General features: G+C 43.9%; 1 protein-coding gene across 1 annotated transcript in view; it reads left to right on the top strand.

Annotated features, from left to right (window-relative positions):
* Positions 1-13732, top strand: part of LOC144506097 (ubiquitin carboxyl-terminal hydrolase 25-like) — a 59831-nt gene extending 46099 nt beyond the window's left edge. Inside the window, exons 5-6 of the mRNA XM_078231913.1 lie at positions 12756-12918; positions 13601-13732. Coding sequence (XP_078088039.1) covers positions 12756-12918; positions 13601-13732 — 295 coding nt within the window. The remainder of the gene's footprint in view (positions 1-12755; positions 12919-13600) is intronic.
* The last annotated feature ends 2308 nt before the right edge of the window (positions 13733-16040 follow it).

Here is a 16040-nt window from a genome sequence, read left to right as displayed (position 1 = left end):
ACGACTGGAGAATCTGGATTTGTTCTCCTTGGAACAGAGAAGTTTAGGAAGGGACTTAACAGAGTTGTTCAAAATTGTGCAGATAGAGAGCAACTGTTTTTACTGAAAAGATAATTGGTTACCAGAAGAGACAGACTTACGATAATTGGCAAGAAGAATCAGAGACTAGATGAGCTTTTAAAAATGTAGCGAGCAATGATCTGTAATGCACTTCCTAAACGGATGAGAAGCAGATTCAATAGTAACTTGGAGATATACTTGAACTGGAAACATTGCAGGACTGTAGGGAAAGTTTTTAAAGTTTATTTATTCGTGTCACAAGTAGGCTTATATTAACACTGCAATTAAGTTACTGTGGAGCGGCACGGTAGCACAGTGATTAACACTGCTGCTTCACAGCTCCAGGGACCCGGGTTCGATTCCCAGCTTGGGTCACTGTCTTTGTGGAGTTTGCATGTTCTCCCCGTGTCTGCGTGGGTTTCCTCCGGGTGCTCCAGTTTCCTCCCACATTCTGAAAGACATGCTGGTTAGGTGCATTGATCCGAACAGGCGCTGGACTGTGGCGACTTGAGGAATTTCACAGTAACTTCATTGCAGTGTTAATGTAAGCCTTACTTGTGACTAATAAATAAACTTTATTTTCCTTTGAAAATCCCCTAGTCACCCCACTCCAGCGCCTGTTTGGGTACACCGAGGGAGAATTTAGTATGGCCAATGCACCTATTCAAAACATCTTTCGGACTGTGGGAGAAAACCAGAGCACCCGGAGGAAACCCACGCAGATGCGGGGAGAACATGCAGACTCCACACAGACAGTGACCCAAGCCAAGAATTGAATCTGGGTCCTTGGCAATGTGAGGCAGCAGTGCTACCACTGTGCCACCGTACCGAAAGAGTAGGAGAGTGGGATTCATTGGATCCCTGTTTCCAAAAAGTGGTGATGTGCAGATGCCGGCGTTGGACTGGGGTGAACACAGTAAGAGTTTTAACAACACCAGGTTAAAGTCCAACAGGTTTATTTGGTAGCAAATACCATAAGCTTTCGGAGCGCTGCTCCTTCGTCAGATGGAGCGGAAATGTGCTCTCAAACAGTGCACAGTCATGATAGCTTCCTCACAGTGAGATTGTATAATATTACAACTAAAAAGGGAAAAGGATCTGAAATCGATGAACGAATAAAAATTGATTCTAACTCATGAATTTATATAAGAAGTCGCTCTCCTGAAAGGTTTATAGTTTTGCATCTTTTTTTAACAACCCCCCTGCCCAATACAACCGATAAAACTTTGTCCATGAAGTAAGAATGATCTGTCACAGTTCACACTGCCCCTCACAGTAGCTTCCTTGTGGAGTAAGAGGACGCATGGAGCTAAGGTCACACTGGAATGAGTAGTTGGGAATTTGCTTCAAGCGGTAGGTTCTGATAAGTTTTTTTCCCTAAATGTAAATTTTGACCAAGTGTCAAGGTCTGACACAGAACTTTGAACCGTGAAGTGTGTTTAATAGCCTTGTTAAATGGAGCTGCCTGGAAGTGGCAGTTATCTGACCAATCAACTGGCAGTAGTTGGTTCAATATGAGTATATTACTGTAGGAGGAAGTTAAGCATTGAAGAACAAAAACTCAGCAAGGGAGACCTGTCTGCAGCACATTCGAAAAGTTAGTTAAAAGAAGAGGCTTAAATGTTGCAACAAACAGGAGCAAGTCTGAGGTTTGAGAGTATTTTCGAAACCAGCAAAGGGCCACCAAAAAGTTGGCCACTAAAAAGGGGAAAATAGTATGCGGGTAAACTATCCCGAAATATAAAATATAGATTGTAAGAGTTTATACAAATATAGAGAAAGGAGAGTAGCTGAAGTAATGATTACCTTGAAAGCAAAGACAGGAGAAATTATCATGGGGAATGAGGAAATGACGGAGGTGTTGAACAAATATTTCGAGTCGAAAACACAAGTTTCTTATCAGAAATAGATGGTGACCTGGAGGCTAAAATGGAGGAAATTAAATTCCTATCAGCAAAAGGTATTGGCGAAATTTAAGGGACTAAAATCCAACAAATCCCAGGAACCGATGGATACACCCTGGAGCTCTACAGAGAAAACTGCAGAAACAGTGGATGTGCCAGTTATGATCTTCCAAAATTCCTCAGTGTTGCGAATGGTCCCGTCAAATTGGAAGTTAGCAAATGTTACACTATTCAAGAAAGGAGGGAGAGAGAAAACGGGGAAACTACAGGCAAATTAGCCTAACATTAGTTGTTGGGAAAATGCTGAAATCTGCAAGTGTACTGGAGTGTACTGGCAGGCAGGCAGGCGGTTTGAAGTGTGTATACTTCAACGCCAGGAGCATCCGGAATAAGGTGGGTTAGTACCTGGGATTTCGATGTTGTGGCCATCTCGGAGACATGGATAGAGCAGGTACAGGAATGGTTGTTGCAGGTTCCGGAGTTTAGATGTTTCAGTAAGTGCAGGGAAGGTGGTAAAAGAGGGGGAGTTGTGGCATTGTTAGTCAAGGACAGTATTACGGTGGCAGAAAGCACATTCGATGAGGACTCGTCTACTGAGGTAGTTTGGGCTGAGGTTAGAAACAGGAAAGGAGAGGTCACCCTGTTGGGAGTTTTTTATAGACCTCCGAAAAGTTCCAGAGATGTAGAGGAAAAGATTGCAAAGATGATTCTGGATAGGAGCGAAAGTAACAGGGTAGTTGTACTGAGGGACTTTAACTTTACAAATATTGACTGGAAAAGCTATAGTTTGAGTACTTTAGAGGGGTCGGTTTTTGTCCAATGTATGCAGGAAGGCTTCCTGACACAGTATGTAGATAGACCAACAAGAGGCGAGGCCACATTGGATTTGGTACTGGGTAATGAACCAGGCCAGGTGTTAGATTTGGAGGTAAGGGAGCACTTTGGTGACAGTGACCACAATTCGATTACATTTACTTTAGCAATGGAAAAGGATAGGTATATACCAAAGGGCAAGAGTTATAGCTGGGGGAAAGGAAATTATGATGCGATTAGGTGAGATTTAGCTGGCATAGGTTGGGGAAGGAAACTGCAGGGGATGGGCACAATTGTAATGTGGAACTTGTTCAAGGAACAGCTACTACACGTCCTTGATAAATATGTACCTGTCAGGCAGGGAGGAAGCAGACGTGTGAGGGAACCGTGGTTTACTAAGGAGGTTGAATCTCTTGTGAAGAGGAAGAAGGAGACTTATGTTAAGATGAGACGTGAAGGCTCAGTTAGGGCACTTGAGAGTTACAAGTTAGCCAGGAAGGACCTAAAGAAAGAGTTAAGAGCCAGGAGGGGACATGAGAAGTCTTTGGCAGGTAGGATCAAGGAAACCCCTAAAGCTTTCTATAGGTATGTCAGGAGTAAAAGAATGACTAGGGTAAGATTAGGGCCAGTCAAGGACAGTAGTGGGAAGTTGTGCGTGGAGTCTGAAGAGATAGGAGAGGCACTAAATGAATATTTTTTGTCTGTATTCACACTGGAGAGGGACAGTGTTGTCGAGGGGAGTACTGAGATGCAGGCTGTTGGACTGGATGGGATTGATGTTCATAAGGAGGAGGTGTTAGCAATTCTGGAAAGGGTAAAAATAGATAAGTGCCCTGGGCCGGACGGGATTTATCCTAGGATTCTCTGGGAGGCTAGGGAGGAGATTGCAGAGCCTTTGGCTTTGATCTTTGTGTCGTCATTGTCTACAGGAACAGTGCCAGAAGACTGGAGGATAGCAAATGTTGTCCCCTTGTTCAAGAAGGGGAGGAGGGACAACCCTGGTAATTATAGACCGGTGAGCCTTACTTCTGTTGTGGGCAAAGTATTGGAAAGGATTATAAGAGATAGCATTTATAATCACCTAGAAAGGAATAATTTGATTAGGGACAGTCAGCACGGTTTTGTGAAGGGTAGGTCATGCCTCACAAACTTTATTGAGTTCTTTGAGAAGGTGACCAAAGAGGTGGATGAGGGTAAAGCGGTTGATGTGGTGTATATGGATTTCAGCAAAGCGTTTGATAAGGTTCCCCATGATAAGCTTTTGCAGAAAATACGGACACATGGGATTGAGGGTGATTTAGTGGTTTGGATCAGGAATTGGCTAGCTGTAAGAAAACAAAGGGTGGTGGTTGATGGGAAATATTCATCCTGGAGTTCAGTTACTAGTGGTGTGCCGCAGGGATCTGTTTTGAGGCCACTGCTGTTTGTCATTTTTATTAATGACCTGGATGAGGGCGTGGAAGGATGGATTAGTAAATTTGCGGATGACACTAAAGTTGGTGGAGTTGTAGACAGTGCGGAGGGAAGTGGCAGGTTACAGAGGGACATAGATAGGCTGCAGAGCTGGGCTGAGAGGTGGCAAATGGAGTTTAATGCGGAAAAGTGTGAGGTGATTCACTTTGGAAGGAGTAACAGGAATACAAAGTACTGGGCTAATGGTAAGATACTTGGTAGTGTGGATGAACAGAGGGATCTGGGTGTCCATGTGCATAGATCCCTGAAAGTTGGCACCCAGGTTGATAGGGTTGTTAAGAAGGCGTACGGTGTGTTAGCTTTTATTGGTAGAGGGATTGAGTTTCGGAGCCAGGAGGTCATGCTGCAACTGTACAAAACTCTGGTGCGGCTGCATTTGGAGTATTGTGTACAGTTCTGGTCGCCGTATTATAGGAAAGATGTGGAAGTGTTGGAAAGGGTGCAGAGGAGATTTACCAGGATGTTGCCTGGTATGGTGGGAAGATCTTATGAGGAAAGGCTGAGGGGCTTGAGGTTGTTTTCGTTAGAGAGAAGAAGGTTAAGAGGTGACTTAATCGAGGCATACAAGATGATCAGAGGATTAGATAGAGTGGATAGTGAGAGCCTTTTTCCTCGGATGGTGTTGGCTAGCACGAGGGGACATAGCTTTAAATTGAGGGGTGAGAGATATAGGACAGATGTTAGAAGTAGGTTCTTTACTCAGAGAGTAGTAAGGGCGTGGAATGCCCTGCCTGCAGCAGTAGTGGACTCGTCAACATTAAGAGCATTCAAATGGTTATTGGATAAACATATGGATGATATTGGAATAGTGTAGGTTAGATGGGCTTTAGATTGGTTCCACTGGTCGGCGCAACATCGAGGGCCGAAGGGCCTGTACATCGCTGTTATGTTCTATGTTCTATTATTGAGGAAGTCTTACCAATGCACTGAGGAAATCACCCTGACTATAACAAGTCAACATGGTTTTGTTCGAGGGGAATCTGATGGATACATGGACTCAAGAACAGTTTCTTCCCTGCTGCCATCAGACTTTTGAATGGACCTATCATATATTAAGCTGATCTTTCTCTTCACCCTAGCTATGACTGTAACACATTCTGCACCATGTCCTTTCTTTATTCCCTATGTACTCTATGAACGGTATGCTTTGTCTGTATAGCGTGAAAGAAACAATACTTTTCTTTGTATGTTAATACATGAGACAATCAAACCAAATCAAAATATCCCTTCATCTTTCGTTGCCTACTAATACATCGATTAGCCATAGTAAATGCGTGGGATTATGGGAATCGGTCAGGCGAATGGGCCCGTGTAAGATGCTCTTTTTGAGGGTAGGTGCAGATTTGATTTGCCGAATGGCTTCCTTCCGCACTGCAGGGATTCTATGGATTACAACCTGACCTGCAAACAAATTGGTGTAGGATAAATAAAATTAGAGATTTGAACAATTGGTGTGGCAGAAATGGACTTCAATTCATAAAACACTGACACCAGTATTGGGGAAAGAGGAAGCTGCACTGCTGTGACAGTGTTTGCCTAAATCATGCTCAGACCACTAGCATGTTGTACAAGTCAGACATGATGAGCACTTTAAAGGAAATAGTAGGGGGAGAGTTCACATGATGGGAGATTTGGAAGGTTAAAAAGAGAAAAGAAAGCAGGGTGGCAATCAGGATAATAACTAGTGTGACAAGAAGGGACAGAATGTACAAACAGAGTACTTTAGCAAATAAGTGCAATGGAAAATAGGTAAGCAAGGGCTTGGGTAGATATTTCATAACTTTCAACAAAGATACATTTCACTGAGAAAGAAAGACACTGAGAAAGATGCATGATTCATGGCTAACTAAGGACTTTAAGGATGCTATCAAATGGAAAAAGATATGCAATGCTGCAAAGTTTGTGGTAGTATTGGAGTATGAGAGAAAACGAGCAAGAAACATAAACAGTGATATGATCAGGTTAACAGGTGTGAACTTTGTCCCACACCTGACTTTGTTATAAAAGAGGTTGAATTTAAAATAATACTTCCGATATAAATATTTAATGGTGTGAAGATTGGTGCAAAAAATCACCCTATAATTCTCTCAGCCAAACTGGGACCCTCCAATGCCTTAGGATCGCCCCAAGCACTTCACAAAAAAATGTATTACTACTTTATTTCCCATTTCAAGTAAGTGCTGGCAGTCAGCAAAGAAGGCAGATTTCTAACCTATTATCCTGTGATGGATTGAAATATAACTGCATTATTGAAAGTGTGGTCTGTACCAACCAAACCTAAGAGAAATTTACAGTGCCGTGGCTAAACGGGCACCAGCTGACAGCTCCGAGTTACAGGCCATTTAAGATTAATTTTTGCCCTAGTTTCTTTCCCCTCCTCTCCTAAAGTATGGACTTATACAGGGACACTTTCTCCTGATCAATAGCTGCATGCCAATGTCTTGCTCCAAATGGAGATGCTTCACATAAGCCTGAACAGTGGGCACCAGTAGACTGTTCAAGCAGTGAGTCACCACCAGCTGAGCTTGAGAGCAGGAACTGTTGCAGGATTTATTTTCTCATGTCCCTACCACAGTGGATAGCACTCCTGCCTCTGCGTCAGAAGGTTGTGGGTTGATGTCCTACTCCAGAGACCAGAACATAAAACGCACCCAGTGCAGCACTGAGCAAGTGTTGCAGTATCAGATGAGACCATTAAATTGAGACCCCATTTGTCTTATCAAGTAAGTACAAAAGATTCCGCGATGGGATTCCGTGCTGGTGTCTTGGTCAATATGTATCCTTCAGCCAATATCACCACATAAAAAGATTATTTGTCCTTTATAGAATTGTGTTTTGTGGATTTTCTTGCTGTGGGAAAATTAGCTGCTGCTTTTCCTATATTCCACTGAGTACACCTTAAAAAGTACTTAACGGTTGCAAACTACTTTAGCACATGCTGTGGAAGTGAAACATGCTAGAAATTCAAGACTTTCTCTTCACCCTTCCAAAGGTAAGCGATCTAGGATTGACACGAGGAACTTTCTGCTCCTAATGGCTTTTCTCCATACTTTGTCGAGCAATCTGACTCTTTGAAATGGGGAGGAGGAGGATGCAGAAACTCAAAAGCCCTGGGAATGCTCGAGTGCTACATTGTGCAGCAGGTGCTTTCTTCTGTCAGTTATTTCCGGTTGTTTGCTGTGCCGAAGGTTCAAAAGAAAGCAAATTATGACAAATATAAAGCTCAGAATTACACTCCATTCAATGGGGTTTGTTGGCAAAGAATGGTGTGGGAGAAAAGCACCAGCACTGGTGACACACAGCAAGGAAAATAAATACACAGGAAAAAGAAGAAAAGAAACTGAAAGGAGAACACGAGCAAAGGAATCAAAAGTGAGAGTAAAAAGTGAAACTGCCTATGAACCGGGGAAGTATGCAATGCCCGTCATTATCCACAATCTCAACACAAACAGCCCCGTCAGTGGAATATAAATAGATATAATAAGTACACGCCAGTTACTGTGCTATTTATAATGGAATGGTGCAGAAAGGCTCAAAATGTGTGAAGTGTTACCTTTGAAGATACTTCAGCAGCTTTCAAAGGTCACAGGAAACAGGTGGGGTAGACTATATGGCCCCTTGAGCCTGCTCCACCATTCAATGCGATCATGGTTGATCTTGGGCTAAGATAGTCTAAGTGAGTGGGTGAGGGTCCGGCAGATGGAGTACAATGTTGGTAAGTGTGAGGTCATCCGTTTTGGAAGGAATAACAGCAAAATGGACTATTATTTAAATGGTAAAAAATTGCAGCGTGCTGCTGTGCAGAGGGACCTGTGTAGGAATCTCAAGGAGTTGGTTTGCAGGTGCAGCAGATAATTAAGAAGGCAAATGGAATTTTGTCCTTTATTGCTAGAGGGATGGAGTTTAAAAACAGCGAGGTTATGTCGCAGCTGTATAAGGTGCTGGTGAGGCCACACCTGGAGTACTGTGTACAGTTTTTGTCTCCTTACTTGAGAAAGGATATACTGGCACTGGAGGGGGTGCAGAGGAGATTCACTAGATTGATTCTGTAGTTAAGAGGGCTGGTTTATGAGGAGAGACTGAGTAGACTGGGGCTATACTCATTGGAACTCAGAAGAATGAGGGGAGATCTTATAGAAACATATAAGATTATGAAGGGAATAGATAAGATAGAAGCAGGGAAGTTGTTTCCACTGGCGGGTGAAACTAGAACTGGGGGCATAGCCTCAAAATAAGAGGAAGCAGATTTAGGACTGAGTTGAGGAGGAACTTCTTCACACAAAGGGTTGTGAATCTGTGGAATTCCCTGCCCAGTGAAGCAGTTGAGGCTACCTCATTGAATGTTTTTAAGGCAGAGATAGATAAATTTTTGAACAGTAAAGGAATTAAGAGTTATGGTGAGCGGGCAGGTAAGTGGAGCTGAGTCCATGAAAAGATCAGCCATGATCATATTGAATGGCAGAGCAGGCTCGAGGGGCCAGATGGCCTACTCCTGCTCCTAGTTCTTATTAAGAAAGGTACAACATGGGTAATTTTAATCTGCAGGTGGATTGGGTGAATCAGATTGGCAAAGACAGCCTGGAAGATGAGTTCAGTGTTAACTTCTGGAATTCTGCTCTTGGACTTTAAAGGCAGGTTAAAGATCAAGCTTCCCAACAAACAATGTCAGGAAGCCCTGTTTCACGGTTTATTATGTCATTCATTGTCATGAATTGTACCCTGGCCAAGGTAAACATCTTTCTTCCATAGCCCCTGCAGAGCCCTGTTAGAGCTGCTGATGCTTGTCATGGATAGTTCTCTCAGTCCTCAGAACAGTCCAGCACACAGTTCAAGTCCACTCTCTCTCTCTCTCTCTCTCTTTCTCCTCGTGCAGTAAAACCCTTTCAATGTTGTCAAACCCTTTCGGGAAGGTCTACCGGCACCCTTGAGAAGGAGATGAGCGGGCCAAACAAATCTCCATGTGCATGATGATGACAAAGACTTCAGCCAAGAGTGCACACACCTGTTAAATCCTACACTTAAATCTGTCCTGCAGTCAAGGTTAATGTGCTTGTTGCATCCTTGCTTGCTGCCTTCACGTGGATGTGAACTTTCGACTTCACCAACCAAGACCATTCACACCTGAAGGTATCCACCATAACTTTCTGCAGACATGTGAGCAGCCTCTGGTTTTCTAATGTTGAGATGACAATGTGGAGCATCAGTCTCTCAGCCCTGAAACTGCATCTACAGTGTTTCTTGTCACTCAAGTTGATGTTTTAACTCTCCTTGAGTACTCGTGGCATCTGACATCAGGGTAAGCAAGAGATGTAATGACCATGATTAACACATTTGCAGAGGTCAGAAGGCAGTGAGCTGTAGGAAATTGACTTAGATGATGTTTGGCCAGGCAGCGTACTCAACTGATGGCCAATGCTTAATCGTACACGTGTTGGTTTATTGATTAATTACTCTGATAATGTGGGAGAACTCAATCAGTGGCAGTTTATTATTGGACTCTGGATCCCTATGCCTGCCTCGCTCTTAGTCACGCTTTCTGTCCCTGACAACAGACCAGATCTGAAATACTTAGTCTGAAGAGTGTGACTGCTTCTGGAAACATTCCCGCTCCCTGATGCCAGTGTCCGAAGACTCAGTGAAGCCTTCACTTCCCCCACCCCACACACGTGTATCTCTTCCCACCACCACTTCTCTCACCCACACACACACTCTCCCTCTCTCTCTCTCTCTCCTCCCTCCCGGTGGGGGATAGGATGAAACATGGAAGGCAGAAAGAGGATTTAATGAAGTAGGTTGGGGGGGGGGTGGGGTAGCATTGGAGTAATAATGGGCAGGATTGTGTTAAAGTCTTTCCTTCATTCTGAATGGGAAATTGGAAGCACTTTTCCACATTGTGGCTGGTTTGGTTTGTGCGTTGTGTGGAGAGGTGATGGAGGTGTCAGTGGCAGCACTTGCCATGATATCATTGCTGTTGGGAAGGTTTGGGTTTGGAACTCGTGATTGGCAGTGGAAGGTCATGCTTCTTACTCAGGACCATTGAGTGCATACTTTCTGCTTAATGGTAAGGGGCTTGACACAAGTTGCCTATCTTATTTCCAGTTGTTTTACTGCACCTAATGCTTGTGTTTCTTTACAGTTCTTTCAATGCTCCTATCTCAAAGACTTCTGTTAGCTGTCTCACTCTTTCATTTCCTATCTGTTATTTTGGAGAATGGCTGAGGTGGGGGGTTTGCAACTTCTGGCCATATTGAAGGGTGAAGGTAAGAGGGTTAAATTTGGTTTCGGAGGGATGGAAGAGGCATTTTGATTTCAAGTTGTTCGTGTTATATACAATCATATACCTCTGCACACCTGAAGATAAAAGAATGGACATCTCTGCTACACGCTAACCCAGAATGCTTGATGGGGGCAGTGCAGAAAGAGATTAAATCTGCATCACCTTGTGCTGAACCTATCCGAGAATACTCCGTGCCATCACAATCCTGAAGGGGGAAACTGTTCAATTTCCCAAACAGCAACAGTTCTGACTTTGAACAAGAATTTTCCAAGGAAGTTGTTAGGAATAAGGAACTTTTGCACCAATACACTTGATCTCCCATTGCCTGTCCCTTTGTAGTGATTACACTCTCGTGCTTGCACCATGCTGTTAGTGGACTGTGCTATAGATGCGATTTCAGTCAGTGCACCCATTCCATGATATTCATTTTTGAGGAGCAGCAGTGTTTACAAACCAACTTCTTCACTTTGGTGCATATTGTGCTATTTCTATACATAGCTGAAAATCTAACTCTGTTTCCGATCCCCCACAGCTTAATAACTGGGTGAATGGTGTTCACTCATAATTCAGAGTTGCTTCATTTGTAATACTGACTAATGTGATTTTCTTTTGTGCAAAGAAACTTTTACTTACAGTAAGACTGTATACATATTGTGGTGTACTGATGAACATTCTTTGTGAAGCTATGTGAATTATTGATTTGATTATTTGGATTTATTTTGGTACATTGACATTAATGCTACAGAGAAATATTTCACTCAACCCAGATGTGCAATGGGCTTCTTGTGCAGTACCATAAATCTGTTGCCAGAAATTGGCCTGTGCCGTCCTACAGCCTGAAATGCTTTACCTCGATGTTGCTCCAGTTCAGAACAGATGAAACTGGAAATGTAGTTAACAGTGAGAAGAAAATAACAGATTTTAGGAGGAGGAGGCGGACGACAGCGTAGTTATGCCAGCGAAATGGGGAGATGCATGACAGTTTTATACACAGGACTGAAGAGAAGTGGGACAATTTTAATGCGGGTGCAGGAGCAGAGGGAGACTGGGAGGGAGGGGTGAGGGATTGAATATACATAAATCGGCAGATTCTTCAGAGCTGGCGAGGCATGAATAACGGAAAAAAACGAACTACTGCAGATGCTGGAATCTGAAACCAAAAGAGAGAATGCTGGAAAATCTCAGCAGGTCTGGCAGCATCTGTAAGGAGAGAAAAGAGCTGACGTTTCGAGTCCAGGCGACCCTTTGTCAAAGCTAAAAGGCATAGAAAGTGGGAGATATTTATACTGCAGGGGGAGGGAATGAAAGATGAGTCATAGCCACAGAAACCAGGGGAATAGACTGCTATTGGTTGTCCACAGAGAGAATAAAGGGTGTGAATGGCCAAACGGCAGAGAAGCTGTAAGCTGTGACAGATGAAGATGTTGGGGGAGGGAGGGGAGGAAAATGGGACAGAGGTAGAATGCAGAGAAGGGGAACTGGGAGGGGGGGGGAGATAAAGTAGGGAGAAAGAGTAGGGGGGGGAGAAAAATGAAGAAAGACAATAAAGAAATAAAAGGTAGAGAACAGTAAAAAATGAAATAAAATAGAATGAAAACAAAAGGGTCGAGGTGGGGCAGAGAAAATCATCTGAAATTGTTGAATTCGATGTTGAGACCGGAAGGCTGTAAAGTGCTGAGCCGGAAGATGAGATGCTGTTCCCCCAGTTTGCGTTGAGCTTCACTGGAACATTGCAGCAGGCCAAGGACAGACATGTGGGCATGGGAGCAGGATCGTGTGTTAAAATGGCAAGCAATGGGAAGGTCAGGGTCGTGATTGCGCACAGACCGAGGTGCTCAGCAAAGTGATCACCCAGTCTATGCTTGGTCTCCCCATATAGAGGAGAGACCAAGAATGGAATGGCTTCCTTCTGTGCTCTAGCATTTTATGAATCCGTAATTGTGTAGTTGGGAAAGTCTTCGTAATTCAAGGAGTCAAAACACGAGTACATTGCAACCTCTTTCTCTGCAAGCTGAGGAACGACATGACCATGTTCAGTTAGCACTTGTGCATTCCCGAGGCAGCATTTTTTAACTTCTCCTTTTAGCATTGCTGTGTTTGCTGCTGTTTAAATCCTTTACTGATTCTTGAAGATGTGGCTGTCTGAATTAAGAAGAGGCCTGTGATCATTTCCAATTGGACGGTCCAGACATTAGCTTATAATAAATATTGTTTTATTTTTATTTAAGAGTGCTAGAAGCCAGTATCGCAGAAAACAAGGCGAGCTTGAAAAGGACGCAAGGGGAGGTATGGAGTGACTCGATAAATCCGTACGATCGGAAGCGACAGGAGAGTTGTCCTGTTGGGCTGAAGAACGTAGGAAACACTTGCTGGTTCAGTGCAGTCATTCAGGTGAGGGCGCCTTTTTGATCTTTCACTGAAAAGAATTTAATTTTCTCTACAAGTGTGCGGTAAGAGGTTTACCCTCCGTTTCAGAGCATCAGACATATTCCACTGCAGTTCTCACTTTTCCTCTGTGAGATGTGATAGTTGGGAAGGGGGATTGAGCCCAACTCTGTCCTCACCTTGAGAATGCAGATTTGTGGCAAGAACCACAAAATGGTTGAATTACTCGTTCAGGTATTGGGGAAGCTGTAGCCTCTTCAAATATCATTCTTCCAGGTCCGATGTGCATTTATTAGGTGTATTCCATGACCCCAGGAACTCTCAAATCGTTTCACAGCCACTAAGGTATAGTGTGTCTCTGTTGTAGAAGAGGAAATGCTTCAACCAGTTTACATGCAGAAAGATCCCATATATAATAAATGATCTAAAAATTTGTTTTCGTGATGTTGGATGAGAGACTACTAATGGCCAGGACACGGGGGAGAACTCTCATGATCCACTTCAACCTGATCCACTTCAAACTAGCACCACTTGATCTTTTAATTTCCATCTGAAAGGAAAGGTGAAGTCTCAGTTTAAGGTCCCATCTAAAAGGGGGAGTCCCATGATGTATTTTTGAATGGGTTGGCTAAATGATTCAGTGGGCTGTGTTGCGGAGATACTCCAAGCCCGATGTGTTCCATAACAGTTGTCTCGCTCCACTATCGGCTACCCTTGCCCCCCCCACGTCCACTGCTGCAATGATTGCCAGCAACAGCAGATTCAGGAACAGATGAGCCGGGAAGTGATACGAGTGGATCAGGTAGCAGCTCCCATCTGAGTGACTCATTTGTTTGTTATACTAGTTGTACTTGCTTTTAGTGGGGCAGCGTCCTCCAACACACTAGCCGAGTAAGTTACTCCAATATTGAGGCACGTCCTATTTCCCTAGAACATAATAAATCTTCATTGGCTGACAGCTAATTTGCCCCGTTCACCTCGAGCTTCCGGTGCACTCTACCCGGTATAGCATAATACATAATGAACCTCTTTTCAGATCTGTTTTTTCTGTTGCCATTGCTGTTGTTGGGTTTACTCTAATGATGTTTCCAAGCTATCCTTTTCCTCTTTCTGCTCCTGTTTTACTGCACTGTCTCCTGCTTTTCCTCACTATCTCAGAACTGTAGAACATGTTTATTGCCCGGGAATGCCTTTCATCCTGCAGTAGGTTCAAACCCAATCTGTTTGTTTCTATTTGATTTGCCATGTCACCTTCTTTCAATTTGTTGGTGTCCTGCTTCCTCACATAAGCTTCTCAATTAAGAGCTACATAGAATCCCTACAGTGCCAAAAGAGGCCATTCAGCTCAATTGAGTCTGCACTGACCACAATCCCACCCAGGCCCTACCCCCTGTAACCCCAAGTATTTACCCTGCGAGTCTGCCTGACACTTAAGGGGCAATTCAGCATGGCCAATCAACCTAACCCGCACATCTTTGGACTGTGGGTGGAAACTGGAGAGCACCCGGAGGAAACCCATGCAGACACGGGGAGAATGTGCAGACTCCACGCACAGTGACCCAAGCCGGGAATTGAACCTGGGTCCCTGGCGCTGAGGCAGCAGTGCCAACAACTGTGCCGCCCCAAACATCTATGCTTAGGCAGAAGGCTATCTAATGTAAAGAGGTGTGGGTGCTTGAATCTAGAAGTGAAAGCAGACAAGAAATTCCCAGTTTACTAAAGTCCACAACGCAGAAGTGACAGGAGCAAACCACAGTCCTAAAAAAGTGATGGATTTGACTCATAGCATAACTTATTGAGGAGGTGAACAGGGGATCTTGTAAATCAGTATCCAACATTGCACAGCCTAACCTTAACCTCTAACCCTGTTGGTGAAGCAGAGAGATCAAGGTATTCCAATTGGCACTGGGTGAAATGAGAAGGACTTGGGCGTTGGAAGATGATGTTTATAAGATTGACATTGCGATTAGAAAATGGTTATTTTTTTACACAGACTCTAAACATTGAATTTTTTTGCATTCCTGATATCACTTTCAGACTTTGGAAAACTGACTTGGACCAAGTTGGTCATTGTATTGGCTGTTGTTTTGATTTAGTTAAGGCTGGCAACAAGAGTAGGGGAGCTTTTTTCCTTGGGGTAATTTGCTCCTGACCCCAGTTACAGTGATGTATGCTTGTGCATAATTGCTACCTGCTCACTGTCTTGCTACCCTGGCCAATGGATGTTCCTCATGCCTGAGCCCAGACCATCATTGGTGGATGAGTCCATTTCCAGCCAAATTGAGTTGTGTCCCATTTGAGTATTAGCTGCCGTGATGCAGTGGGCAGGAGTGAGGGGTGAGCTAGATGCCTATGATATTGACAGTAGGAGAGGGGGAAATCAGGGGAGAGGGGGAAGCTGGGGCGTATTGGCTGCAATGGGGGGTAGGTGGGGAGCCTGAGACTGATGATATTGGGGGATGGGGCATGTGGCATGGCAGAGAGAGTTTCCCGCATTGGGCTGTGGTGGGTCTGGGAAGATGTAGGATGGGGAGAGTTATATCCATGTGAAGCTTGAACTGCAGTGAAGGGAGAACCACATGCACTTGATGTCAGCTGCACTTTTATATAATGTGTTTATAAAAAGTGCCTGTGATTTGCAATCAGATGCCATTCAGTGTAGGTGTAAACAAGTGATCATCACTGTTTCACTGCATCAGATTCAGTTGCAACTTGGCAAAATGTCATTAAGGATTAATGACTTCACAGGGCTTTCACTGTCCTTCACATGCTTATTTGGAAAGCTCATAGGCCAGAGGTTAAGTACAGAAATGCCCTGTGAATTATTATTAAGCAGACTTAGTTGACGTGTAGAAAATTCTTTTTACCTCTAATTCTTCTCCCTTCACCACCCATCACTCAACCTATTGACTCCTCTGTTAGAGGTGACAAGTGTGTACTGAGTCTGCTTAGACTAGAAATGATATTTTGGCATTGGACTGGAATTAAAAGGTGTCTCTAAGTGCAAACATCTCATGCCAAGACCAGGAGCTTGAAGTTTCAGGAATCATGAATCACACGCCTACCCTGTGCTCTGAATGGCACCCTGCTGTCTTGATGCACAGCCGCTCTGCACCCTGCATGGAAAT

The sequence above is a fragment of the Mustelus asterias genome, chromosome 17 (genome assembly GCF_964213995.1).
Source record: "Mustelus asterias chromosome 17, sMusAst1.hap1.1, whole genome shotgun sequence".
In the NCBI taxonomy this organism is placed as follows: domain Eukaryota; kingdom Metazoa; phylum Chordata; class Chondrichthyes; order Carcharhiniformes; family Triakidae; genus Mustelus; species Mustelus asterias.
Note: the sequence above shows the minus strand (reverse complement) of the source record. Positions and strands in the feature narration are given on the sequence as shown.